The 27,821-nt window shown below is 41.7% G+C and overlaps 2 protein-coding genes across 3 annotated transcripts; one reads left to right on the forward strand and one right to left on the reverse strand.

Moving 5' to 3' along the window:
* The first annotated feature begins 387 nt into the window (after positions 1-387).
* On the forward strand, positions 388-21,347 carry GPHRB (golgi pH regulator B). Of its 2 annotated transcripts, none has more exons than XM_086763628.1 (14): positions 388-517; positions 3,782-3,841; positions 5,329-5,432; positions 6,967-7,073; positions 7,941-8,042; positions 11,177-11,297; positions 11,550-11,630; positions 14,645-14,754; positions 16,036-16,124; positions 16,519-16,611; positions 16,985-17,080; positions 17,648-17,737; positions 18,334-18,399; positions 18,547-21,347. In XM_086763628.1, exons 1-14 carry the CDS (start codon positions 476-478, stop codon positions 18,751-18,753), a joined length of 1,368 nt encoding a protein of 455 aa, XP_086619754.1. In that variant the 5' UTR covers positions 388-475; the 3' UTR covers positions 18,754-21,347. The 2 variants fall into 2 exon arrangements, with proteins under 2 accessions (XP_086619754.1, XP_086619763.1); XM_086763637.1 differs by lacking the exon at positions 388-517 and adding an exon at positions 801-942.
* PDZK1 (PDZ domain containing 1) lies at positions 19,711-27,332 on the reverse strand. The gene is made up of 8 exons (XM_086763614.1): positions 27,123-27,332; positions 26,577-26,829; positions 25,390-25,526; positions 23,910-24,105; positions 23,464-23,660; positions 22,769-22,963; positions 21,533-21,832; positions 19,711-20,538 (listed from the first exon to the last, which is right to left on the reverse strand). The coding sequence occupies exons 1-8, from the start codon at positions 27,330-27,332 to the stop codon at positions 20,464-20,466; spliced, it is 1,563 nt and encodes a 520-aa protein (XP_086619740.1). The 3' UTR covers positions 19,711-20,463.
* Between the last annotated feature and the right edge of the window lie 489 nt (positions 27,333-27,821).

The following is a 27,821-nucleotide window of genomic DNA, read 5'->3' on the forward strand; positions in this document are numbered from 1 at the left end:
TCCCTCTGCAGTGAAAGGGGCGCCATTCACCCCAAGTTTCCACAGCAGTCAGGAAAAAGAGCCAGATTTCCTCCACGGCTCCCACTCAGAAGGCCGCCCGCAGCAGCAAATCCCGCCTACCGGGCCCACTCGCGTTTCCCCCGTGGGGTGAGACACCACCCCTGCGGGGACCAGGGACGGCGCTGCGCATGCGCCCAACCGCTCGCCAGGCTGGCCCCGCCGAAGGGCGGAGCTTTTCCTCTTGCCCCGCCCCTGCCGCCGGCCCCGCCCCTGCCGCCGGCCCCGCCCCTGCCGCCGGCCCCGCCCCTGCCGCCGGCCCCGCCCCTGCCGCCGGCCCCGCGCCGCCGCGGGAAGGCGGCGCGCCAGGCCGAGGAAGGTACCCGCGCGCCTGCGCACTGTAGCCGCCGGCGCCAGCGCGGGGCCGGAAGCGGGGTGGGTGGTGGCGGCGGCGGCGGCGGCGGTGCCGGTGGCCGCCATGAGCTTCCTCATCGACTCCAGCATCATGGTCACCTCCCAGGTACCCCGCTGCTGCGCGGCGCCGCCTCCCTGTCCCGGAGGGGGTGGTGATGGGGGAGGACGGGTGGGGCGAGTGGGTCTCGCCGCGGCCTGGCCCTCTCGCCGCCCCTCCGGAAGCGGCCGGTGGGAGCGCGCGGGGGCGGTGCCTGTCGGCGCGCATGCGCAGCGGCCCGGAGCGGGGCGGGCGCGAAGCGGCGGCGGGAGGCACGGCGGGAGGCCTTGCTGCCGCCTGGGCCCCTTGGCCTCCCCTGCTGAGCGCAGGGAACGCCTCCGAGCCCCACCGCTCGCTGCTCAGCGGCAAAGGTGTAAAAAACACCAGACCCTTGTCGCTGCAAGTTTAGGGGCGTCAGGCTGCTAGTTTGTCTCGTTATGGCTGCCCGCCCGCCCGTTCCTGTCGCCTGAGCCCCTGTTGCAGGAGAAGATAAGGTGTGTGCATCTTTGGACTGCTTCCTTACGTGTTGCCATGACCGTTGCCCTCGTGCGGTTGTTAAATCAGAGTGCAATGCATAAAGAGGGTCAGCAGATAAGGTTGTGGGGAACAGAGTTTTTCTTGTAATACTGCATCACTTCTATAAATTTAAATTGTTGGAACAGACAGGAAAGTTCATCTTGCTGTTCTCTATGTAGTACTTACTTTGTTATTCTTCAAGAAGGCTGATCATTTTTATCTTCTACCCCTGGTCTGCTACTGAGGAGTTTACTTGTTTACAGCTTTAAAATATTTTTCATGATCTGCTTTAAGGAATTTTAAAAGATACCACTAAAAAGCCTCCTTCTCCATTGATCCATCTGTGATTCAGCAGTTCCTTCAGCTTTTTCTTTCTGCTACCATCAAAGTCACCTTTCAACTAGTCTTTATTTTATACCAGCTGAATTCACCTGGGAGCCCTTTAAAATGTTTCATGTCATCCTATCTTTACCATTAAGAAGTGGATTGTGATCTTAACATATTTGAAACTGTCTTATTGTTTTGTGGGAGTAAATACCCCCTCCTTCTGCATTAACTTCCTTTGCTAGTAATTTATCTTGTCCTTGTGTTCTCTTTGACCTTCCTCTCCTCCTTGCTACCCCTCTCCCTTCTCAGTAAACGTTTAAATATCCTTTCTTCTGTCTGCCTCTCTGGCAACTGAGGTGGTCCAACTGTTTGCTTCTACCCAAAGGGGAAGGTTCTGCTCCCTCTTCACTTCCACTTTGCTGCACAGTCATACACTCTTGTTTGTGCTCTCTCTGGTATTTGGTTCAAATAAGTTTAACTGAATCGCAGAGGTATCTGATAAGGTTCAGAGCTGGTGTGAAATTTTTGTTCTGTAGTGAGGAGGAATGATGTTCTGTAATGAGCTGAGGAAAGAGAACCTTTCCCCTCTGAACAGCAGTTGGTATAGACTTTCATGCACAACTCTGTAGTTTTACTGACAGTTTTCAGGACAGCTTTTGGCCATTTCTTAGACATACAACGTCCTCCTACTTGATAACGCTTTGATTTTTGTTCCTGTCGTTTGCTTTGTGTTCTGAGATCTGACTTATCTAATTGCTTTTCTTTCATTTATGAAGGCAGCTTTCCATCTTCCCATCATCTTCAAAAGTATCAAGTTAGAGATTTAAATTGCTGTATGTAATTCTTAAATGCTGAAGAATTTTTCTGACTTAACATGTCACATTCATCTGTGTTTTCTTAGAGTGTGAACTCTTAAGATAATGCCTTTCTGTACTTTTGTGCTGTCCCTAACACAAGGGAAATCTAGTCTTCATATATAACTTCCTCTGTTGTTGTTGTACTTGATTATCTCTTCATCTCTTTTACGCTGTTTACTTGTTTCTTTTTGAAGCATTTGTGTCTACCTTTTTCCTCCTTTACACCGTTAAATGTGCAGTTACTGTATGTAAATACAACTTGCTTATCATACTTCTTTGACTTATGATCTGTAGGTAGGCTTGTGGAATATCTTACCTTTTTCTTTTTTTGCTGTCAGTTACTTTAAAGTCTGAAGTCCTCAAACAAGTTTTGCCAGCTGCTACCAATCACTAGACCTCTTTCCTAATTCAGTTCTTCTTTCAAGGCAAATATGTTTGATCTTCTTTGTCCAGCTTTCTAGGTATTCTTTGTTTATAAATCATGGTCCTCTGTTACCTTTGCCATTTCTGGAATCCAGTTGCTCCTGATGCACAGTGGAATCATCTGCAGTGATTCCTGCATTTTTGTCTTTGAGAGTTTCCTACCTCCACAGGGAGCTAGAATGCTTTGGCCTTTTCCATGTGCTCTGGAGAGAAAATACTGTCTTTGTCCCATGCTTTCTGACATATACTGATTTTTCTCTTTGCTTTGGTCAAAACTACCTTTATAAAAAATATTTAGTATCTTCTGAGTTCTCTTTTTACCTCAGTTTTTTTAAATCATTACACTTGTTTTCTGTCTTCTGAGGAATAGATGGGGCTGCCCATGGAAGACTTGACAACCCAGTCTCCTTTTTGTAGCTGAAGATGAGTAATTACATTTTTGACTGCATTACTTAATTTGATTTTATTTCACTTAACTTGTCTGCGAAATAGCTGTGATATTAAGTCCATCTCCTCAGGTGTGTGTTGAAACTATTTAAATAAAGTAAAGGACTCTAAAAGCCATTGAAATGCAGAGCATTATTGGCTTGTCCTGCTTTACCTACCTGTGTGGCTTTCTGCATCTCCAGCTTTGGTTTGAGGCATTCAACACTGCCTTTTCCCTATCTTAGAGATGCTTTTAAGACCTTTCTCCCACATTGTGTTGGTGTGTAACCAGATTTAGTGCTAAGACCTCTCCAGAAAAATCAAATGCACCTCTAGTCTTAAAGAAACAGCAGATATTTTTATAAAATTTGTTCATCCCTAGAAGATGTGTGTGTTGGGGACATTCAGGTGTTTACTTTGCCTCCATTACTATGTTTCCTGTAAAACTATAAGGTTGAATTCTGTAATTAGAAGAGTGTAACAAGAAACAACAACGCCAAGGATCTTGGCGGGCCTTGGCAAGGAATTTTGAGAACTTGGGAATACAGAAATGGGCTATCTTGACTGGATCTTTTGTGAGGTTGTAGCCTTGTGTGTCTGCTGCGCTTAAATGTTTAAAATATTTTCTCCATAGTAGTGTTGAAAGTTTTAATCTTTTGTGGATCTTGGGTACTTTGTCCCAGCTCTTCTCCTTCCATTTATTTCATCTGTGGTTAGTAGGGAAGTAGCTTTGTGTTTTGCAAGTTGCTGGATACCAACATTAAGTGCTTAATCTCTTCTGCAGGTGCTGTTCTTTGGATTTGGGTGGCTTTTCTTCATGCGTAAGCTCTTCAAGGATTATGAGGTGAGAAGGAGCCTTTCATTTCAATTCTGTATCTTAAAAATTACTTTCAGTTATAGAAATATTTTTGAGAGTGCATTTGGCCTTTTTAATCTCTTTAAGCCCCCTTATTTTTAATTGTCTCTACAGTTCCTTTCTTTTTAATTTCCTCTTGTGCTTCTGTTTGAAAGACTCCTAGATATCTGAGGAAATGGTTTCTTCTGGGGTTAGTGAAAGTTTCTGTACTGGCTCCTGTTAAATGAGAAAAAAGTGGAGGAGTTGCAGAGGTAGTAGGAAACTTTGCCTTTTGCTTGAGTAAGCCTGCCTTATGTAATTCTAAAATTTTTCTGACAAAATCAGGTTTACTTTGAACTGAGTGAGATGTGTTCATTATGGCTGAATTGTTTGTGAGGATCCAATGGGATAAAACTGTCACATTCTCTTATCATAGAATCAGAGTAGTTTGGGTTGGAAGTGACCTTTAAAGGTCATCTAGCCCAACCCCCCTGCCAGGAGCAGGGACATCTCCAACCAGATCAGGTTGCTCAGAGCCCCATCCAAGCTGGCCTTGAACATTTCCAGGGATGGGGCATCCACCACCTCTCTGGGCAGCCTGTTCCAGTGTGCCACCACCCTCAGTGTAAATATTTTTTTCCTTATGTCCAGTCTGGATCTACCTTTCTCTATTTGAAAACCATTGCCCCTTGACCTATCATAACAGGCCCTGCTAAGGAGTTTCTCCACCTCTTTTTTTATAAGCCCCCTTTAGGTACTGGAAGGCCGCTATAAGGTCTCCCTGGAGCCTCCTCTTCTCCAGGCTGAACAGCCCCAACTCTCTCAGCCTGTCCTTATAGGAGAGGTGCTCCAGCCCTCTGATCATCTTTGTGACACTCCTCTGGACTTGCTCCAACTGATCCACGTTCTTCTTATATTGGGGGCTCCAGAGTTGAGCACAGTACTCCAAATGGGGTCTCGTGAGAGCAGAGTAGAGGGGGAGAATCACCTCCCTTGACCTCCTGGCCGTGCTCCTCTTGATGCAGCCTAGGATGCGGCTGGGTTTCTGGGCTTATTCTTAGAGGGTTATGAGAGAATATAGTGTAGGTCAGAGATAGCTTGAGTGTGAGCCAAATTCAGACCCAAAAAGTTTTTCTGATATGAATCCTGTTTTTAAATTTAAGGTTAAGATCATAGACCTCTCTTAGCAAGGGTCTATCATTAGTCAAGTTGACACAGGGCATTGCACACTTGGTGTCCCTTCTGTGTAAGGCATCTTGGTTAAATGTGCCAGTAACTGTAGTCTACGTAATCCTAAGCAATTTATGAGTTTGCCCTCTGTTCTTAACAAGCTGTTAATTTCCTCCCATTTAGATAAAGGGCAAGGTGCCTCGAAGCAAGAAACCCAGTTTTGTGCCATTGTACCTTCTGATTGTGTTTTGTTACCTGGGGGACATCAGGATGCCATTCTAGGAATGGAAATGCCTGATGTCTCTGGCTTGTTTTCTCCATTGCAGGTGCGACAGTATGTGGTCCAGGTGATCTTTTCTGTGACTTTTGCCTTCTCTTGTACCATGTTTGAACTCATCATCTTTGAGATTTTGGGGGTGCTGAACAGCAGGTGAGTCTGGGAGCTCACTCAAGGACTAATCTGCCTTGTGTTCAGGAGCTTCAGTCCAACTTTTAAGTGAATGGATTAGTCTTATATTGGGGAAATTCTGTGAGAAAATCGTCAACATCTCAACAGAGATGTTTGAGCAGCAGGGTTTGTTTGTTTAACAGAACATGAGACTAGAAGTCATAAGCTCCTGATTTTCCATGCAGTTGCTATTAGTGTGGTCTGTGTCCTTAGGGCAAGGTTTTAGTCTTTGACTTTCCCCATTTGTGAATTTAAAAGAAATGGTTTCTTTTATGGTAGTGTTGTGAAGCTTCAGGTCATGCTGAAGAGCACTTTTCAGATGTTAAGAACTATAGAAACTATAAGCACTAGTTTTTCTTTGGCGGTCAGAGCAGCGAATAAGATGGGAAGTGAATTATGGAGTGGAAACTACTTCTATAATAATACAGTATTTGTGAGTCAAAGGCAGGCACATCCTCCCTTGACATAGGATGAGGACTTCTACATAAAGAGGATGTTAAAAGCTGTCTACTTCAGAAGTTGGTAGGAAAGAGAGATAGAACAGTAACACGTAGAGGCTAGCTGGGTTTCCTATTTATTCTCTCTTGTCATACCAGTATAAGAGAGCAGTCAAAGGAGTTGAAAGGCGGGAAGTATAAAACCGATAAAAGGTAATGTTAGTTCTGACTGTATGTCATTAATCTGTAGAACTTGCAGCCAGAGAGATCACTGAGGAGAATGCTTTTATAAACTTCAGTGAAGGACTGGACATCAATATAGGTTAAAATGTTTGCCTCTGAATTAGCTAAGAAAAAGTGACAAGGATCCTCACAATTTCTCCTTTCCTGAGGCATAAAGAGGATATGAGTTATTTGGAACACATGACTATATTTGGAACAGGACATGCATTTTTCTGTTCATGTTAAGTGAAGAGCCAGTTCAACCAAGATGAATGTCATCTGCGTTTGACTAATCTCTGTTGGTTGGAGGACTATTGATCATTTTGGTATACATGTGTATTTTAAAATTCTTGCTTTGCAATGTCTTGCACATGAGACAACTCATGTTTTGAAATGAAGCATGTTGAATTATGAACATTAAATATTTTTAATATTTTCAATTTGAGTTAACTCTTTTTTGGCTCAACCACTCATTACAAAATTAATTACTGCTTGCACTTAGTTTTGATTTACTATTCAACTAGGTGAGCAGTAAATAAAATGAATCATGCTGCAGCTAGCATTAGTGACTGCAGAAAATACAGTATTCCGTAAAACAACCTAGCGTATTTTTCTGAGTGGTTGTTAATTTTGAAATACACATTCTTAGGGTCTGTATTAACCAAACCAAACCCCTAAAAACAAACAACTCCCCCTCCTCAACCCAAACAACAAACAAAATCCGGAATATTCTATATGCTAGGCCACTATTATCCAATGCCTGATGTAGTTGAAGGGATTGCATTGACATTGCAATGTCTTTGAGAAATTTCTTGTATTGTGATAGTGTACTAATCAGTATTTTGGATTTATTTTAGCTCTCGATATTTTCACTGGAAGCTGAACCTGTGCGTCATTTTGCTCATCCTAGTCTTCATGGTACCCTTCTACATTGGTTACTTTGTTGTGAGCAATATCAGATTATGTGAGTACTTAGTTTATGGTCGTGTGTCTGCTAACTTGAGACTATGCGTACAAATGAGAAATAACTTTTCTGAGAGAGAGAGGTGTTGGTCACTATCCCCATAGCTCCCTCCTTCCTCTGTCTTTCTTCTGGCTAGGTAGCTTCTCTTTGGAACTTAATACTTTAGCATGAACTGTTTATTGAGTGATTAGGAGATGCTTTTCATGACCCCAACAAATGTGGCTTTTTTAAAATGGATTTCAACAAGGTTGAGCACTTTGTTACTGGAATTTGTTCCTTTACAATTTCAAGCTTGCAGCCAAACCCTGGAAGCCTTGGCAAGGCTATGTTGTTCTGCTAGGAGGGAAAAGAAATGAGGCAGAGAAGCTCAATAAATTACTTTTGCTTTTTTTTTTTCTTACCACTGTGCAGGTGAGGCCTCTTCCATGCACTAATGGACATTTATCGTTGAGCTGTTGATATTCATAGCTCTTTTGTATTAAGCTTAGGCATGTAGATTGTGAGTATTTAATGTGTAGTGTTGACATGAAGATGAAGTTTCCAAGTTTCGTGTTCATGGTCACGGAAGAAAGATGCAGCTAAGTGATCCCCTGTTCATAGTGCAGCCTTCTTCATACGTCTGTGGGGAAGAGCCAAAGTGATGTGTCACTGCATTAAGTCTTGCAAATGGTGGTGTCTCTAATAGCTGGTTCTGCTGGAAGTGAGGGGGTGTGTGTTGCTAGCTGTAGCTCTGTCAGTTGACACCTGTTTTGGCCTTCTGCTCTCTAAGGAGCCTTTGGACCAGTGTAGCAATTTTGCAAGCTTGAAAAAGCCCTGAAGGAGGAACTTCTTTAAAATATTGTTGTGGGTTTTTTTTCTCTCCATTAGTGCACAGACAGAAGCTGCTTTTTGCCTGTGTTCTGTGGTTGACATTCATGTATTTCTTCTGGAAGTTGGGGGATCCGTTTCCTATCCTCAGCCCAAAACATGGTGAGTTTTGTATTCTTGCTCGTTCCTTCCTTTCTGAAAATAGGCTTTGTTATCTCACTTTTTTCTTGGAGCTATTGTTATGTTATCTCCGCTCTACAGTTGGGACTGTAGAAAGTAGTTCTTGCAATTGAGGATCTGCTCTGCTTTGAAATCTGCAGTCTGAAGGTTGTCAGACTGACAAAAATGGGTGCGTATACTTTGAATTATTTGAAGTAGTTTTTTTCCAGTACCACAGGAAAACTAGGAAAGTAAAGGAGTCCTAACTGAACTGAGGGTATGTAAGAACACGGTGGACTTTTTGAGGACTTTCCTTCATCTCCACAGAAAGTTTACCACAGCTTTTATTCACTTGTTTCTTTTCTTGTGGAGACTAAAACTAATTTATGTAAGACAAGAATTGACAACCATTCCTTCATCTGACTTTTTTTAAGTCAGATTATTGTTTCTTGTGACTGAAATCAGATCAGTTTAACATAGGTGGCTGTCCAGTTGACAGAGCATGGTGGAGTGCCCCAACACTAGAGCCATACAGACTGTAGCCAGCAACACATCTGGCAGTGTGTGCTAGTTTCGGTAGGCTTTGTACACAGCCTGAGCGTAGAGGCAGTACAGTTGCTTGATACCAGAATGTAAGTTGGTAAGTTCTGCTGGATGCTAGAGCTATTTATATGTGGAATTAGCTTGTGTGTCTCTCTGCGTTGCAGTCACAGAACCAAGAGTATTTATAGTGTGAAGATACTGTGTGCACTTGGGTTAGTTTGGGTCCAACAGAGCTTGTTAACATGTGCATAGCTGTACTGAATCCTTTGGGCACCCAAGTATGTCTTAGAACACTGCAAGAGTAGGATTTATTTGTTACCTTGATTTCCTATATAACTTATGTGCCATTATCCACTGCACTGGAAAATTGTTTGTATGTTATTCTCAACAGGTGAAATTCAATCAGTTTCAGTCCAGTTGCTGGATATGTCTGTCTGCATAGATAACAGTCAGCTTAATCTTTCTGGTCTCTAGGAGGCTACTTTGTACTAATCTATAGGAGAAAAAGGGAAGGATACCAACTACTGTAGGGTCTGGTCACGTTTTCAGTTGTGATCCTAAAACTTTCCTAAGAGAAAGTGTATATCTGTGTTTTGTCATTGTGTCATTTGCCACTGAAATAGAACAGCTAGTATATAGTGCAGAGCCCTCTGCCCAGTGTTTCATTGCCAAGAAAAACTTGCATCCACTTTGAGTTGCAGAAGGAGCCTGAGTTGGCAGAATGTGATAACCCAATGGGAATTTAGCCTTGGGATTTAGGTAATCCTCTTCAGATCACTGAAAAGGTTCTGTGCAGCTGTGTGACAACTGCAGATTTCCAGAACTGGTAGTGGGGTGTTTTCTGTTTTTAACTTTTGCTTTACAGGATGATACCTCCACTTAACAGTTGTACAGTGCCTTATTGTACCAGGTGTAGACATAAGTTTAGAGCAAAGGATTCTAGGGTTTTTTTTCCCTGCTGTCCTGCTGGGATACTGCTGTCCTGTGTGTATGGACAAGGCTACTGTAGGGCTTTACCATGTAGCAGTGGCTCAGTTCAGACAGGTGGGATCCTGTTGTGGAGGGAAATGTGACAGGAGGCTGTGCTTAATGAGCCCTGCGCACTGCAGTACGTTACCTGTAGTGTCTTCCTCAGTGTGGCCCACCCTGCTCACCTGCCTGTACAGTGGTGTGCTGCAGCTGGGGAAATGTGGGACTAGTGGGCCCCTTTCAAGTACCTGCACTGGCATCCTGTGCCAGGAGGTGCCTTGCCTGGGGGTGGTGATGGCAGTGTGCTGCAGCTGGGAAATGCACAGTCAATCAAGGGCTCTGTGTCAGCAGCTTATTTAATAGACCTGAGTTTGGGAGCTCCTAGTAGTCTACATACTAGTAGTCTAATAAAACTCTTATCTTTATCGGTGTTAATAAAACGTTCATTTTATCTGACCTGATCACAAAAGTAAGGTTGCTGTGGGGGTTATGGAGAAGCAGTGCTTTAACCAGTGGAATGTTGTGTCATTTTGAAGGCACCTCTGTTTTAACTGCTGCTGTTTGGCAGTGTGTGGGGCAAAAGGCCAGTGTATTGTAGCACATTCTGTACCTCCTGTAAATCTCTGTGCAGCTGCACATGACTGGGTGTCTCAGTCTCCCTTTGTGAAGTCTTTTTGCCTTGTTTTCATCATTTATTCCTCTTCTCTGAAGCATGAAATGTGGGTTGGCGCTTGGCCATCTCAGCTTTGCAATCATGTAAGCTCCAAATGTGCTGTGTGTGTCAGCTGCTCTGTGACTAGCTCCCTAAAAAGTGAGTGGTGTTTAGTAGCACATGGTGCTCTATCCTGAGAAGACAGGTTGAGGTCTGTGTTTACTGGCTGAGAAGAATAAATGCAACTTAAGCGCTCGATGTTGGTTACAGCACAGGCTTGATGTTCATGCTGTGTTACGTGTATGTGTGTTTTAAAGTCCACTTGGTGCTTAAGTGGAATGCCTTGTTGGTGGTCACCTCAACAATGTGTGTGTATCTACAAGATGAATACTGAACAGCCAGGAGGAGCGTAGGCTTCCCATGCTGTCTTAACTCCACTGTCCTACAAGCATAGATTGTGTCTGATCTGGATGTCACTTGTAATGGGGCCACTTCCAATGTCAGTTTACGTAGTAGGGCTTTCTCTCTGTGGTTCTGACATTTTTGGGATTGTTTGCGAGGACTAACTGGTTTGATAACTAATGCTGGTTCTTGCAGAAGTGGCTTTGCAGAAGGTGCCTCTTTCATAGTGTCTGGTGGATGATCTGTGTTCCCACCTCAGCAAAGTGCAGTCACTAATGTTTTATTAATTTAGAACCAAAATATTGACTGTTAGTCCTCTCCAGATCTGTCTTAAGCTCCTTCATAGCTAGAGTTTCCCATCCCTGTTTCTAAGTGTGGTACCTTGCATTCTGAGTGAGACTTTCTAACTCTTGTTTCAACAGTCCCTGTCTGTACTTCATATTACCTCTGGTCATTGCAGCGGGAGGGTGGTTGGATTCATGAAGCAGCTCTGTGTGGTATGTTGTGGAGGCACCAAGTGTGGAGCAGAGTGAACAGAGCAAAGTTACTAATGCCATGTTTTTCCTCTCAGGAATCCTGTCTATAGAACAGCTCATCAGCCGCGTGGGTGTGATTGGGGTGACGCTCATGGCTTTGCTGTCAGGATTTGGGGCTGTCAACTGTCCGTACACTTACATGTCCTACTTTCTCAGGTAACTTCAGCCTTATGAAGTATTTTGTCCACCTTTTGGAGATTATTCTTCTGCTTTTCCTGTGGCGTTCATTCAAGTTTTTTCATAACTTTTTTTCTGAATCTAGTTATTGCAATGTCTGCACACTAGAATCATTTCCATTGCTGAAGCTTATTCTACTTATACAGGCTTCTCTCTTATTTTTCTCATGGACATGTGCATATTTCCTCAGAATTTGGATAGCAGGCCTAATTAGGTGTCTTCATTTTGCAGGAATGTGACAGATGCAGATATTCTGGCTTTGGAGCGACGACTCCTTCAGACTATGGACATGATTGTTAGCAAGAAAAAAAGGTGAGAAGGCAGCAGTAGCATGAAATTATTTCAAGGATTTTTCAGTCAGTGTGGTATAAGATAGGGTTCATACATACTGAGCACTCTCCTGCTGTGTGGATCTGGTGTTTCCTGGTCAAAGCTGAAGCAGAGGAGTGAGCTGGTGAGGACACAGCTATGTTCTTGCAAGTGGCAAGGTTTACGTTAGTTAAGTTTTGCAGAATTGCAGAACACTGCTAATGTGAATGTAGTGTAGAGCACAAGTGTGCCATCAGAAATCTGCTTTTGTTGGTTTAGCTTATTCCAATGTAACACGAGTGAAAAAGCTACTTTCGGAAACAGTGTAATTTTATTTACACTGAAAAGATTTTTGTCTGCTGTTACAAATTACATATTGGATGCCTTCCTAGTTTTGCAGAATAAATACAATTGCCATAGTCACTTCAGAAGTTTGACTGACAATTCTCACAGCAGTCCCCCAGACTTTACCTTCAGTGCACTAATGTTTTAATGGAACCTTTTAATATATGACAAGGGAGCTTTTAGGTAGTCTAACCTTGCTGAATTAGTCACCAGCGTGCATGTTTGCTGATCAGTATTAGCATATGAAAGTGTAGTTAAAGCATAACTTTTTTTCTTCCCTTTTGAAAATATTAAATGCTGAACAAATGTTAACTCAGTATTTGTGGTCGTCTGTAAGACAGTAAGTAGTGAGAGAATTTAATTACTCAGGTTTAATTGACTTAATTGATTAGGAGCATACTAAAATACTGGCTTTGGAGTTAAAACATATTTTGTAGTACTGCTTCTGACTCAGTGCTCTTTTGTTTTGTACAGTGTTTTTGGACCTCTGGTCCAGGGAGGGTAACGTTGGGGTAAAAGCAAGGATATCTGGGACTTGTAACTGACTAGCACTTTCTTGCCTTCCTATGGCCAAGAAATCTTCTGAATATAGCAACTTTCTAACAATTAGGAAAAGCTGCATGAAGTGTGTTAACTGTGTGAGAGTGATGCTGAAGTTCATGTGGTTGTGTTTAAAAAAACAAAACAAAACAAAAAAAACCACAAAAACCAACCAACCAAAAAAAAACAAACCAAAAAAACCACTTCCAAACTGTGTAGTCTCAGAAATGTGCAAGAAATAGCAGAAGCTGGAGTATTGTAGATTTTGTTCTCTTTTTGCTTTGACAGTGAGCAGTAGCTTGGACAGTTGGACTATTTGCTCATATAAATCACAGCTTAAAAAGTTAATTTGTATCAGTCCAAATGCAATCCTGATCATTTGACAGAACAAGCAGGAATAGCTTTACAGTATAGGGTGAACGCTCTAGTTCCCTAAAGTGTCAGTTACTTGCTGGTCACCTTTTCAATACTACTGATAATTCTGAACTTCTTAACGCATGTGAGGGTTATAAAGCAACAGAACATAAAGCTTTCTGTTTTTCCTTTGCTAATCTTGACATTTCTTCTCATACCAACCCTTATTCATGCTGGCTTCCTTGTCAGTAGAAGATAGCTGTTGGAAGTTGTTTTCCCTGATGCTTTTGGCACAGGCATTATTGTTCTCTCCTTCCTGAGTGTAATCGAGTACAGCCTTATGGAAACTCACCTCTGAGGTTGGCAGGTTTTTTATACTCATCCTTGCAGGTATGACATAACTAAGCCTCAGGTTTGAAATGCCTGAATTCTGTGACACCATTGCTTCATTTTGCTTCATGTTGGGGTCAAATCAGCCTATCTGACCTAGATAAGTCACATATCTACAAAAACAAAGTGTGTGGTTTTTGCCTCTGGGTCCCTTGTATGAGATCTTCAGAACTCCTGGGTACAGAGACCCCTGTCACCTCTTAAAAGAAAAGATTTGCCTTTGTATACTTATAGCCTTGTGCTTCACCTTGACATAGCTGCATTTTTGCTGCAATGCTACGGATTGTTTTGGATGGAACATGTGAATTGGATACTGGGAAGAAAGCAAAGATTAAAAATGCAATTCTTACATTTGGCAGCTATCAGGATGAATTGAATCGTTCTAAGATCTCTGTTAGTTGTGGTCTGTGGCCATATGTGCTTTTATGCTTGTTATGTGAGGTGCCCTAAGGGTGTTTCTTTTGCTGGATGTGAAGCAGGAGTGGTTTTTTGTTGGTGTTTTTTTTTTTTTTTTTAAATTACAGTGCTTATCAACAACTTTGAAGAGGGCTCAGTGCCAAATGTAGCAATACTGACTGCAGCTACAAGGAAAGGCCTAAACACTGTTGAATCATGGATCGCCTTGACAATCCTATGAATAGTTTTCAGCTTAGGAGTGGATAACTGGCTGACAAATTTCAAGGGGAGAAATGTGAGGAAATGAGGCCAGAAGCCAGCACTGCTCATGGGGAGTGCACATGGAAGTGTGAGGGACAATATGCAGCTGCTGCTGTAGTGTTGGAATTAGCTTTAGGAGTCATGTTCAGATCGCCTGAAGCATCCAATGGTTCAGTCCAATAATGGCTTTATGTGTTTCTGCTTCATAACAGCTTGTCACGCAGCCCAGTAGTGAGTGACAGCATATCAGAGAATGCCGCTGCATACCATCCAGTGCTCACGGTTTTGTGGAGGCGGCGGATGTGGAGTGATAAAGAAGAGATGTTCAAGGGGAGAGAGGAGCATGAGAAGTCTTCCAGTTCCTAAACTTGTGATAGCAGTCATGTGCTTGAGGAAAGGAAAGCAACTAATCATATCACTGAGCAATCCATTTGAATTATTATTTCTAATTGGGCTTCAATCCCTTTAAGGATTGAAGCAGGATTCTGAATGGAAGTCTCGGGAAGTGTCTCATTGAATCTCGCTTGATTAGATCTGGGCTGTACTCCAGAGCTAATCAAGATAATGTTATGAAGCAAGATTGGTGCTTAGGGGGAAAAAAAAAGGCATCTGTTTGCAGTGAATTTAGTTTACCAGTGTCTTCTAAGGAATTGCTTTTTGGGGGTTTTTCAGTTTTTGATTTTTTCTAGAAATACTTTATTCCTAAGGACTTGTGTTTTCTGTTCTTTCAGGATAGCAGTGGCTCATAGAACAATGTTCCAGAGAGGAGAAGTGCATAACAAACCCACTGGCTTCTGGGGAATGATAAAAAGTGTTACAACATCTGTTGCAGGCAGTGAAAGTATCCTTCATCTGCATGCTGGCACCTGCCTTGGGACGTGGCTCCAGCTTTATGTTTTGAAAGAGGGAGTGTTAGTTGGTCCAGTTACAAAGCATTTGTGTTTCAACATGTTCCAGCAGTTTGAGCAAAAGGCTTAATATCTCCTGGGAAGTTTGCTCTCTAGCACTGTACTGTCTGATCTTATGCACAGGGATTGGACACATAATTTTACTGTGACACAGTTGGGAGTCATGCTGCTGCCCTGCGCGATAAATGTGCTGTTGCATCACTGTGGTTGAGGTGTACAGCAGGTCGCAGGATGGATGTGCACAGCTACGGTGTCACAGTGCAGATGTCTATCCCACCGCATCAATGTTGTGGGAAGCAACTTCTATTCTGATGTATCCTCTGCTGATATAACTAACCTGCACGCTTATTTTTCTCATAACTTGAAATATGCACTTCCAGAATGGAGAACCTGTGATGTATTATCTGGGATTGGCTGAGGAGCAATTTACCTAGCATATAGTTGGCTTTCTGGCCATGTTAGAAAGCAGTGAGAAAAAGAAGGGCAGGAAGCAACTTGCTGACCAAATAAATTGTTCTCATGATACAGGCTGGCCACTGATGCTATAGCAGTGTGACAAAAAGGTGGATAAAAACAGGTGAACAGAAGTTGTTCTGCCCATGTGAAAGGGGTAGAAGGAATTTGTTGGGGATTACAGGTATCTGTATTTTTTAAACTTATGGTTGTCTACCAGCAATTTCTGCCAGACCATCTAAAGTTTGCAGTTTGCGTATTTAAAGCAGATGTAATTCCTCTCCTTTCCCACTAGCTGTTAAAATCAGGATTTATCTGTTTGATTAGACTCTTCATAATAATCACAAGTCTCTTGGAGCAGTTACTTGGCAGTTTTGTTTATAACGATGGTGCAAGAGCGACATATCACGGTGCACTTTAGTGACAAGGGACACTGATCAAAGTGGAGCAGCAGTCTTCAAGAGCTCTGGTTCTATTCTGCAACGTGTTTGCCACGTTGGAATAAAGAGCTTGTTGCATGACTGTCTAAATACTGTGTACTGCCTATCTTCTTAAAATGGAGTAGTGTGCAATATATGTGTCCTTGCAATTTCTTTGAGTGCAGTGTTAACAAGGAGCATTAAGACTGAATCAAAAACCTGGTCTGGATCGAAAAAGAGGTCAAACCATTAGATGTGGCCCTTGGGCTGAAGGTAGGGAATGCTTTGTTTTTGATTAAGAGTTTGTGACATATTCTAGCCTTGACTGTGCCGGTTTGCCAGATCTGTCCCTTATCCAGCAAGAAGTGGATGCCCTAGAAGAGCTGAGTCGGCAGCTTTTTCTGGAAACTGCTGACCTGCATGCAACAAAGGTACATAACAGAGTAACTGCCCAGATAGATGTTGGGGGTGCCAGAGTAAGTTTGAAAGAGAATGTGTGTTACAAGAAATTGAAAGCTCTTCAGCAGTTAAATGGTGAAATGTTGCGCTGTAGTAGAGTGAGGATCTGTTTCTTTACTTTTGGTTCTAGATGGCAGTTTCCTTCCTGTTCATATGCGTACTGGTACATGTCCCTAAAGCCATTCAGAGACTTTTGAATGAAAACTGTTGAAATCAGAAACATTTGAATTAAAAGGGTTGTAGAAGGATAAAGCTTTGTTTGCTACTGTTCATGCTCCATTCAAATTCTATGCTGTCGGTGATTGTGGAAATATATATATATATTTTTTTTGATTCTGTTCCCTCTCCTCTCTTTTGTATTTCCAGGAGAGAATAGAGTACTCCAAAACTTTCCAGGGAAAATACTTCAATTTTTTGGGTTATTTTTTCTCCATCTATTGTGTCTGGAAAATCTTCATGGTACGTAAATGTTTTATTGAATTTTATGGGGACATAAGCAAATGTCACACTCTGCATAGATTATGCTGTACATGCGGTTCATTGAGTAATGCTCATCATCAAGTAATACTCTAGTTTCTTTAAACTTCTACTTCTGGACATTCTGAAAGAAACTGACCCTTGGTTGGAATATAGCTCTGCATCTGTGTTTTTGTGTAGAGCCTTAGGCTAGCAATTCTTGCATGTGTGCATTTTGCACCTTCTTTGACAAACCAACTGCCCCCTGCCCCTTTTCTTGGTGATACAAAGTAAGTCATGCGTGTGTCTCGCTTGTAACAGTGAGGTATGCTTTTTTGTTTTCTTCTTTGAATGTAAATCCATCTCTCTCTTGCAGGCAACCATCAATATTGTATTTGACCGTGTGGGGAAGACTGATCCAGTCACAAGAGGAATTGAGATCACTGTAAACTACCTGGGAATTCAGTTTGATGTGAGACTTTATTAATTCTTACATCCTTTTTCACAGTAATTCATATGTTATCTAAATAAAATCATACTGCTAATAGGGAGAGAGTGATAGAGCCCTAAGAATGTGTCTTTGACTTCTGACTTAATTGAGAGGGAAGGGAAAAGGCACCATGAACTTTGCTTTCACACTGATTTTATGCTGGCACGGTAATGTGGTGTGAGGCAGTGATTTGCTTGTTTGTGTCGGGCAAATTGAAACATGTTAGTCAACTTGCTTAGATGAATACATTTATCTACAGAGTAATTACATTTGCCTGTACACGTAGATGTTCTGTCGTTTACACTTTTAAAATATATCCCTGTGAATACAGGATTTGTTGCGATTGTTGTAAACTGAATCTGTTTTTCTCTTGTGTTTGGAGTAAACAGGTGCTAATATATTTGTGAAAATGTCTGTTATATAAACTTGTCTACTATGGACATCTGTACGATTAGGAAATACAAAGGTCCTGAAGAATTGGCAGCTGTGCAATGTGGTGTAAGTGGGGTCAGTGTTAGAGATTTAACTGTATTCTTCTTGCTGATACAGGTGAAATTCTGGTCTCAGCACATTTCCTTTATTCTTGTTGGAATAATCATCGTTACCTCTATCAGAGGACTGTTAATAACACTTACAAAGGTAAGAGCCAGGACACTCTTGTGTGGTTTTGTGCCATGTAAATCCTTGCAGAGGGAGGAAGGGAAGAAAAATATATTCTGCAGTGTATTTCCCCACTCAGTCTCTATTGTTACGACTCTTAGGGAGAGATGGAGATGTTAAACGCAAGCAAGGGTTCAAAATGATGTTGTAGCCAGGACTGATTAGTAAGGTTGATGAGATGATGACTGAAGAACTTGGATTGTTTAATTTGAGCTAATTTGAATTGTTTAATTTGAGCTTTAGGTTCTTTAGGCAGAACTGGAAAGGCGTTAACTCAAAAGACATGTGACTCTCTGGGTTGACCAGGCTTTTGGTACCTAAGCTTAAACATTAATATATATCCTTAATGACTTTTACAACATGGTGCCACTGGCTTGGGGAGATTCGTGTTTAAGACTAAGACTGCACATTTCTGAAAGCAGCATACAGGCGCCCTTCCAGAAAGTATGCTTTTTATTTATGTATACATTTTTTTAGATGAAAAAGTATTGAATAGTACGTACCCTTTGCGCTGTGCTAATGCACATTGGTCTTGCCTAACTGCTTATTTCCAGTGCTTTTTTTTGTCTTTCTAGTTCTTCTATGCCATTTCCAGCAGCAAATCCTCCAATGTTATTGTTCTGCTTTTAGCACAGATCATGGTGAGTATGTGGAACCATGGGCACACCATATACATTTATGCATATGTACTTATTTGTGTGTGCATACATATACACGTAATAAAGTCTTTTTATTAGCCACGTAGTCACTTGTGAAATAATGGCTACTTTGTCGTTTTTAATTTACAGGGTATGTACTTTGTGTCGTCAGTGCTCCTGATCCGGATGAGTATGCCTCTAGAGTATCGCACTATTATTACAGAAGTCCTGGGAGAGCTCCAGTTCAACTTCTATCATCGTTGGTTTGATGTGATATTCCTAGTTAGTGCATTATCCAGTATTCTCTTTCTCTATTTAGCACACAAACAAGCCCCAGAAAAGCATATGGCCCTCTAAGTAAGGACTGCAGTTACGTGCTGCTCTCTGTGCTTTCTGCTGGACTGCTGCAACTCCTGTGGACTACAAAACTTGAAGAGAGCCGGGACTGTTCTGTATGTTCCAGCAGTGTAACTGGCTCTTTGAATTTCCACAGATGTCTTCGTCAAGCTCTACGGCTTGTTTCGTTAAGGTGCCACAGCTTGAAGGAAAGGGGATGCACATATTGAATGCGAGATAGTTCATTGCCAAGGAACAGGGGCACTCCTTGGTACACCAGTATCTAGGGCGATTGGAACTTGCATGATAGGCTGTCTTGGGTAAGACCTTTTATTTTTAGAAGAACATCTTCATAGAAGGCACCAAGGAAATGCGTTTTTTCTGTTGGAAATAAACTCATAATTGTGATTCAGAGGACAGCAATTCTGGAGCTGAATGTCTGTGGAATTAAATAAGCTTTTGTGATACCTCATGCAAGCATCACAGTTGTTTTTTGTCAGCCCCAAAGATCTGGCTGGAAGTGAGCTAGAAAGCGGCTAGGATTTGCTGCCTGGCAGAAGTGAAATTGAGAGAATTTCACTCCATTTGTGTATGGAGACTGTACTAGTATGTATCACTAATACCTGCTGTCCCGAGTCTCTATTTTGTTTTCTGTCCCTGCATAAATGAAACTAAGGTTTTGCATTCCTCTTGCTAGAGTTCAGTGTGAAGTCAAAGACTGTCTGACAGACACTGTCTTGTTTACCTTATCTGTTACAAATTTCTTTACCTTATATGCTGTAAATCTGGTGTTCCCCATAACCTTTGTATTCTTCTACAGTAGCCCATTTCCCCTTCTTGATGCAATTCAAGGCATAAAAGTAAATTTCATTCATGTGACTTAAACTTGTAGTTTCCCATAGCCACTCTCCCAGGCTTTGTTTGGTTTAAAATTGTTCTGGAACATAAATCAGAGTAAGAACTGGGGAAAAAAAAATAGCCACTCTAAACAATTTATTTCTATATTGTCTTTGGTGTACAGCAAGGAGGCAAAGTATACACCAGCGGTATTACAGAGCTTGACTTGGAGTTAGACAAACCTGCATGACTGAATTACACATGCTAATCTAACTACCATGATCCACAACTGTAGGCAGAGGGGAGAGAATAGTGCTTAAACATCTTGAGGTATGAAGTTAGCTTAATGTTTGAAAGAAATTTCTGCAATCTTAACAGGAGAAAGGAGCATAAAGGGCAGAGTACATTGGCTTATGCCATTTCACAGCACTTGTGCTGCTGTAAGTATAGCATAGAAGCGTCGCCGCAGAGATTGAGTTGATGGACTTGGGTTAGAGGGAGAACTGCCTTTCCTGGGAGATGGGGAGAAATCAGTTGCTCTTTATTAAGAGCTTATCCTTAAAAGGCTAAGATGCTTGTGAATTTATAAAACATCTCTGCCTTCTGCTGCAGTATACTTAATTATATACTTATTTAAGTCTCTACAGAAGTAAGTGACTACTTGCCTGCTTTACAAGGCAGAAAGCCAGTGAAGTACAATTGCAGTTTGTTAAATGAATGCAGATTACACTGAAGTGTTTATTTCAGGCAGCTGTATTTCAGCAAGAGGTTACAGTCCTTTACAGGTATGGCACTCCTAGGAACAGTCATGTTCTGGGAGCGGTAGTAGCAAAGAATGATTGAAGAAAGAGGATTTGGAAGGTTTCTTTTTTGTTTTTGGCATAGTTTGTCTCCTCACAACTTTGTGTCATCGTTGTCACTTTCTGCTCTTGTAGAAGCAGCTGATTGTGAAGAGGAGGATGAGGTTGCCTGCAGAGGAGTAACAAATGTGTTCTGATTATTTTAAATTTGTAAATATAGTTGATAGTCTGCAATGTTGTGAAGGACTCCTATTTTTATTTGCACTAATCATGTACTTCTTCTGATGGCAGAATGAGCCAAGAAATGTGATTTTTGTTGTTCAAGTGCTTTTTGGTTAAGTATATCTAGAGAGAAATTTGTTTAGAAGAGGTTTCCTATTGTTTAATTCCTATACCTACAGAATTTGCACACAAAAGCAGTGCTAACTTCAGATCTGCAAAATGCAGCTTGTTGACTAAGAAACTTGAAAAAACTCACAGCTCAACATTTGCAGACAAGGCTAATGAAAAATGAATAGGAGACAGTTTTGGTCTTACTCTTCCTTGTCTGTCTCTTTTGCATGATCAGAAAAAAAAGGATTTAAATATTTAAGGCTGACTACACAGGGTTCAAAATGACTGTTTCAAGAACAAATTCCTGCTTTTCTGACTTCTGTCATACTTCAGATTCTTTCTAATGGCATAAAGTGAGTAAAATAATTTCAAATCAGCACATTTCCTAGAAAATGTCATCATAACCTATCAGTTGCTGTACCTTCTACAAAATTACCTGTTTTGAAATATTTCACCCTATTTCCCCAAAAGCGGTTTACGCTTTTTGATGTATCTAAGCACTGTTTTCCTTGCACTTTCAGGATTGTATTGCCTGTTTCCCATCTTTGTTAAAACTTACCATACTTGGATTATCTTGTTCCATAAAATCTCTTGTATGTACATCCTGTCTGTGATTTATTCTTACATTAAAGATACTCACCTGTATTATGTGTGGGGGAAGGAAGAGTGTTTTGTTATAATTGGACCACAGCTTCCCTTTTAATAACATAGACTGACTTGTGAAAATCCACGCTCAAGTTAAAAATCCTAGCTCAGGAATACATAATAGCTGCAAAAAATTCCTATCCCCTAGGTGGTCCCTCACATCTGCTTAATGCAGTATTACTCACCCTTTCCCTTGGTTCAGGTGAGTTTCTCTCTGGCTCTGACGGATGGTTTTCTGTATAAGCAGGAGGTTCAAAAGTGTCATGGACTGGATCTGCCATAGATGCTGTGATGGGAATGTTCTGGCCCTGGAAGTATTGGTAAGCATCTTTGCTGCACACCAGTAGCGTTAGTCTGTCACCACTGTCTTGGATTCGTGCCACCACTTTGTCATAGGATTCATTCATCACATTCACCCCGTTCACTTCCACCAAATAGTCGTTATTTTCTACACCTGCTGTGTCAGCTGGCCCATGGCTTTGTACCTGCAGAGGCAAGTTTAAACGGTGATATTAGCATAAAACTTGGAAAAATGCATTAACAACTGATGGTTAGCTAGACTATTGTGTTACTGCTTTCCTTACAAGACAGCAAAATAGGCATGGGGAAAGGGAGATTTATGGGACAGAAGTGAATTCAGAGTGGCAATAGGTGTAGACATAATAAGCATGAAACCGATCAGTTTGAGATTAAAAATGCATCTTTGTTTTGAGAGATTTTCAGTATAGAGATGTGGCATGGTAGAATCATGAAGACAGGTGGAAAAAACAATTTTCTTATTAGTTGCAGGTCCCTGTCCAGTGACTTTAAAGTTAACTTTGTTACATCTCACAGATTTCTTAGTAATGAATGGAGCCCCTCCTGTCAAGAAAGCTGAAGACACAGGCATAATTTGAGGCAGTAGATGTTTGACCTTTGCCAGCTGTGGAATTCAGAGAAGAAGGATACAGACTGGGGTGAGGGTCTCTCCCTTACATTTTTAGCATGTTCTACAGTCAAAAAGATCTATTTAAAATACTAATTTCAGCATGCCAGCTTCATTAATAAAAGCAAAAATGATGCAAAAGCTGGATTCCCCTTGCCTCTAGATGTCTTAACAGAATGAGGAATGTTTTCTGGTGCTTATTTTAATCTTGGTCCTACAATATCAGTCTGACTTTCAAGGCCAGGCTGGATGAGGCTCTGAGCAACCTGATCTAGTCGGGGATGTCCCTGCTCCTTGCAGGGGGGTTGGACTAGATGACCTTTGAAGGTCTCTTCCAACCCAAACCATTCTATGATTCTATGACTTTAACAATTACAGGTCTTATCTGAGAGCACTGGGGAAGAGACTTGTGGCTTTTCTTGACTATACTTGCAGGATGGAAGTGAAGAGGCTATCTAACTAGAGGTTTTCCTTGTTCCTCATTCTATAGTAGTACCTCATTGATGAACAGTCCGGGCTTGTTCTTCATCATGTTTAAACTGAAGCCAAATCCACTAGGCCCTTTCACCATCTTGCAGATTCTTGGCTTGTGGTTCACTTTCTGCTCGGTGTGCAGCTCCACTCTTTCTTCTGTTTTAGCTGGAGTTGGATCTTGTGCTTTGTAGTAGTATGAGCAGGGGGAAATTTGAGCCTGAAAAAAGTGACAAGTTTGTTAACAGCTTCTGTTGTGAAGTCTGTATTAGGTGTTCATGCTCGGCATATTTTGTTTGAAACCTTTTTAATGACTCATACTTGAGCTGCAATGAAGAACACTTTGCTATTCTGGCTGAGTGGACAACTACAGTGTTGATCCATGTGGGATGGGAATTTTGTTACTCATTTTGTTCATAAATGGTTACATTGCCACATAGCTCTGAATTTGCTGTCTTAGACTTCTAACCTTTCTTGTGGTGTGTTTAAATTCAGAAATGTTCCAATAGTGCCTATAAAAATCTGTAAGAGGACAAAAATTTGGATGTTTAATGACTTGCTGTACACGTGCAAGAAGAACTGCTGAAATATGGATGCTTCTTAGACATTTCCTGCAAGTTGAGGATGTGTCTGTCAGAGCAGACTGTCCGTTTCATTGCTGCGTATATCTCTTCATAGTGATAAAGTATAAATTCTTAGCAGTAGTTTCCATTTTCTTACCAGTTTATACATGGCATCAGTCTCCTTATCCACTACCAACAGTGTGGTTTTTGCCTCAGATTGTTTAATTTTTCCCACTACGCTTTGATGATCCAGACCATCCACTTGCTCGCCATTGACAGCTACTAAGATATCATTGTCTTTGAGACCCGCCTTGGCTGCTGGGCTCGCAGAATCAACATCCTTGATTACATGATCTAAGATCAGAAGGGAAAAAAGATTCACGTGAAAGCATATGCTCATTTAAAGACATTAAAATGTGTGGTAAATTGTCAGAGTTGTACTTCAGGTTGAGACCATTTCCCTGATGTAGCCTGGTTTGCAACACGTCTGTTGAAAGCTTCTGGATGAGCAGTAGGAAGCCAAAGGGAATGAGGTCTGCCAACCCTGTACAGGAAGAAATGGTATAGCGAATGTTGCGGTCTGTGTGTTAACTTGGTTCTTACCACCAGTATTTTGTTGCATCCGTAGATAAAAGCCATAACCATTTTTTCCTTTCTGGATCTCGGTAAGTCGTGGTTTGAGGGGAAGCAATCTTAGGTTGGCGCTCTCTTTGCTCAGTACCATCTTCTGGCTTGTGTAATAGCGGTCCGTTTCTTCATTTGAAAGCAGAAACATAACATGATTTCCAGATTTCTTTACCTGTGATAGTACATGTACAGTCTCAGATGTCACCCTTTCAACAACATGTGGAAATTGTAGATACTTCAGTAACTGATGTACTGATACATAGTGGTGTGTGGGTGCTGTTGATGAATGAACCATAAGGTAGAGGCTACGCTGCTATAAATTGTTGGGGTTTTTTTTTTTTTTTTTCCCCCCCCCTAGTCAGAAATTTGGACCATGAGAAGATCTCAGGCATGTAAGATCCAGCATATATATGAGGAAACTTTCTATATTTCTTGTTTTCCTGACTTCTAGGAAATTAGCTGTAGAGTGCCATAAGGGTGGCATACAGTGCCAGTAGAATCCAGTGAGTCTCAGTAGGTAGTGCTTGGCTTATCTAGATGTGGAACTTTACAATATAGACATATGCCATCTGTACCGCTAGTTTAGGTTGCAGTGATGAATCAAGTTTCTGTCAGTCTTGGTCCTCTTCCATCTACCTTTATTACCAATTCTAAGGTTTTTGGGGTTTGGTTTTTTTTTGGTCTGTTCAACCTCTTCAAGTCCATCCTTATCTTATTCCTTTCTAGTCTGAGTGCCCTCTTCCCTTGTCTTAACCAATGTCATGCTGCTGCTGATGTTATAGCAGCTCAACGAAACACAGGTGTTGCACGGTTCCATAGTTAGTAGTGTGTCCTGAGTTGTGATGCTGGAATGCCAGAGCGTGTACTGCCTGTCTCAGGGCTCAGAAATCTCTTCAGCTCCAGCTGTGTTTTAGCAGTGCCAGCAGTGGACAGCTGAAAGCCTCATTAGCCGTGTTTTTTTTGCAGCTGAGGTAGTGAAATTACTTGCATAGTAATTTTCATTAGTTTTGGACTTCTTAACAGGAGAAAGGAACTACTGTCTAAAATAATGAATTTTCCCTGTTTCGTGCTAACTGTATCATCAGAGAGTTCCCCCTCTTTCTGCTCTGAAAGACACATTTGATGACTTGCCCTTCTTGCCGTTAGGAGTATTTCCAGGACTTCTAGGAATAGAGCATGATTTATTTAATAGGGTTCCTGGCAGCAGTATACTTCTGTTATTTAAAATTCTTTGGCCTGTTCTGATGGCAGTATTCATTCAGAGTCAGTTCAAGTGGCTGCTTGACAACAGAGCCAAAGCAGAGGGGTACTCTGCTGTGTTGATGATACACAAACAGCAGCTTCCAAGATTTGCTGTGAAGCATTCAAATCAGCCAGACCTGCCTCCTCAGTAACCCTGACAGGGTGCTGTGAAAGTGGGCCAGAACAGAAGATGAATCAGTATTCGAACAAATACCTTTTCCACCGCTTCCTCATGTGTGTCATTTTCCACATTTTTTCCATTGATTTCAATCAGGCGATCGTTATTTTGGACACCAGCCTTTGCAGCTGCTCCTTGTGATGAAAGCTCTACTATGAACAACCCCTTTTGTCCTAAAATAAATGAAAACTCATTACACAGGTTAACTCACTGAAATATACCCGAATTTAATGGTTAAGGAAACTCAGCACTGATGTCCTTAGGGACTCTTGGTCTCTGCTTATGTGCAGATTACAGTGGCACCACAAATCTTGCACATAGGTAGATACACCTTTATCTCTTATTCTGTCCTTGAAAAATCACTTCGGGGGGGGGGGAGAAGAGCATTTGTTCACTATCCACAGCTCAACAGTCTTTTATTTCTCTACTAAGAGTACCGAAGGGGCTTATTAAGATAGCTGAAAGGGATTTTATTCCCACCCCCTCCCACCCCAATTTGAAATGAGGAGCTGCTTTTATTGTTGTTTGATATGTTTCATAATTTCCTGTGTTTGGAAGGCTTCCATGTTTAGTCTTTCAGTTACGTTGCATTCCAAAATACCCTCTTTAGAGGTCATGCTTTCCAAAAGACTTCCCTGTTCTGCTGACTGGCCTTGAAAGAAAGGCATATGTAGAAGAGGTTCAAAATCCCTTACTTTCTAAATGAAAAAACTTACAAATCAGGAAAAGTGTTTGGTCTTCCTTTATTACACCTGTCTAGAACCTTGTGTGCTGATTCCTGAGGTGATTTGGAGGAGTGGAACAGGACTTACTGTAGCATCTTGTGTGTGTTTGAGCAGGGACTGCAAATTTGGTTTTGGTAAGTGGGCTTAAATAACAGGCAGAAAATAGCTTATTCTTTTTATCTCTTTTTTTTTTTTTCCTTTTTAAAAATCTTTTCTCCACTCCCTAAGAAATGTAGTCCTCAGAAAACCATGCACTGAGTACGCTGTACAGAAATGGACTAGAAATGGATCTGAACTCATCTTGCTGCTTCTCAGTTTCTTTCTGTTAGCAAGTGCAGTTTATGTGTCCTCGCTGGCCCCCACGTGTTAATTTTGGTTGCTTCTGTTCCTGCTGCAATATATATATATATTTATAATATTATATTATATATATTTATAATATTATATTATAATATAATATATATTTATTTATGCCATCTCTGGTCCCCAGGCTCTCACCTTCTGTGCTTTTCAGAGAGAAGCCATAACCTTTCTCCTCCTTCACTAGGTAGCAGAGCCGGGGTTGTGGAACGGCAGTGATTGCTCCATTGGCCATGGGTAGTGAGGACTGCTGCTCCTGCAGTTGTCCTGTTGACACCTTTTGACTCAGCTCTTCCAAGTTCACTCCCTCCTTTTCTGCCTTTTGATAGGATGCATCATCCAGAACAAGAAGTACAACAGAATTCCCGCTGTTTTTGACGATCTCCACCACCTGTAGTAAACAAGGTGAAACAGCAAGCGGCTGCTAGAGTGATTGACCTAAAAGCCTCACCAGGAAGGATTGCACTGTCTACTGTTTTAGTTGTCTCATACCTCTGCTTATGCACTATGGAGGAACCTCAAAGGCATTTCATGCCCATGGTGGGTAATGAATAACGGAGATACTCACAGCACTTGACTCAGCTCTTGGATTTCCATTGCAAGTGGAAGAGAAAGCTTCGTGTACTCGCAGTGGGTTTGGGTAATGAGGGAGTGGTGTGAATCTCAGACTAAACAGAGATGTACCTGTGCATGTTCCTCGTTGTCTACGAACACACCATTAACCCTGAGAACTCTGTCTCCATCCTTCAAGCCAGCCTTTTCAGCTGGACTGCTCTTTTCCACGTTCCGGATGAGATGCCCTGCTGTGTCTTTCTCAACACGCAGGTAGAATCCATAGCTCTGTTGAGGCTTTTTGGTCACTTCACATTCTCGGGGCTGGAGAACAGAAGTCATCTCTACCAGATAGAATGGAAAAGCTATGTGTGAGTAAAAACAGTAAGCTTACCTAGATATGTTCCTTCTAAATACAGATTGAGACAGTTTGCTTCAGAATTCTTGGGATTTTTCCCCCCCCCAGGAAATCCAGCTGTGCAAAGTTGAAGCTAGTTAACAAGGCTAGAGAGAAGAAACCAATCCCTTTTCCTTCTCCCTCCTCACTTTTCTTGTCTCCCTATCTCAAAAGAAGTTAAGCAAGATGCAGAAGTGGAAGAAAGAAGTTGTTGTCCTGTGATAACATAGTGAAAATTGAGGTGAGGACTTAATAGCAGAATTAAGTCTGGTCAAGGTTGGACAGGACTTCTGGAGGCCATGTGGTCCAACCAAGCAGGGCCACTTAGAGCCAGCTCCCCAGGACCATGTCCAGACAGCTTTTGAATATCTGCAAGGAGGGAGGCTCCATTACCTCTCTGGGCAACCTATGCCAGTGCTTAGTTGCTCTAATAG

Source organism: Chlamydotis macqueenii, chromosome 1 (assembly GCF_036417535.1).
Source record: "Chlamydotis macqueenii isolate bChlMac1 chromosome 1, bChlMac1.mat, whole genome shotgun sequence".
NCBI lineage: Eukaryota > Metazoa > Chordata > Aves > Otidiformes > Otididae > Chlamydotis > Chlamydotis macqueenii.

Coding starts and splice junctions, on each gene's coding strand:
- PDZK1 (XM_086763614.1), bottom strand. CDS start 27,332: ATGACTTCTGTTCTCCAGCCCCGAGAATGTGAAGTGACCAAAAAGCCT. Junction 24,106..25,389: donor ATGAGGAAGCGGTGGAAAAG/GTATTTGTTCGA, acceptor GTACTATCACAG/GTAAAGAAATCTGGAAATCA. Junction 23,661..23,909: donor GATGCAACAAAATACTGGTG/GTAAGAACCAAG, acceptor TTCTGATCTTAG/ATCATGTAATCAAGGATGTT.
- GPHRB (XM_086763628.1), top strand. CDS start 476: ATGAGCTTCCTCATCGACTCCAGCATCATGGTCACCTCCCAG. Junction 3,842..5,328: donor AGCTCTTCAAGGATTATGAG/GTGAGAAGGAGC, acceptor TCTCCATTGCAG/GTGCGACAGTATGTGGTCCA. Junction 11,298..11,549: donor TACATGTCCTACTTTCTCAG/GTAACTTCAGCC, acceptor TTCATTTTGCAG/GAATGTGACAGATGCAGATA.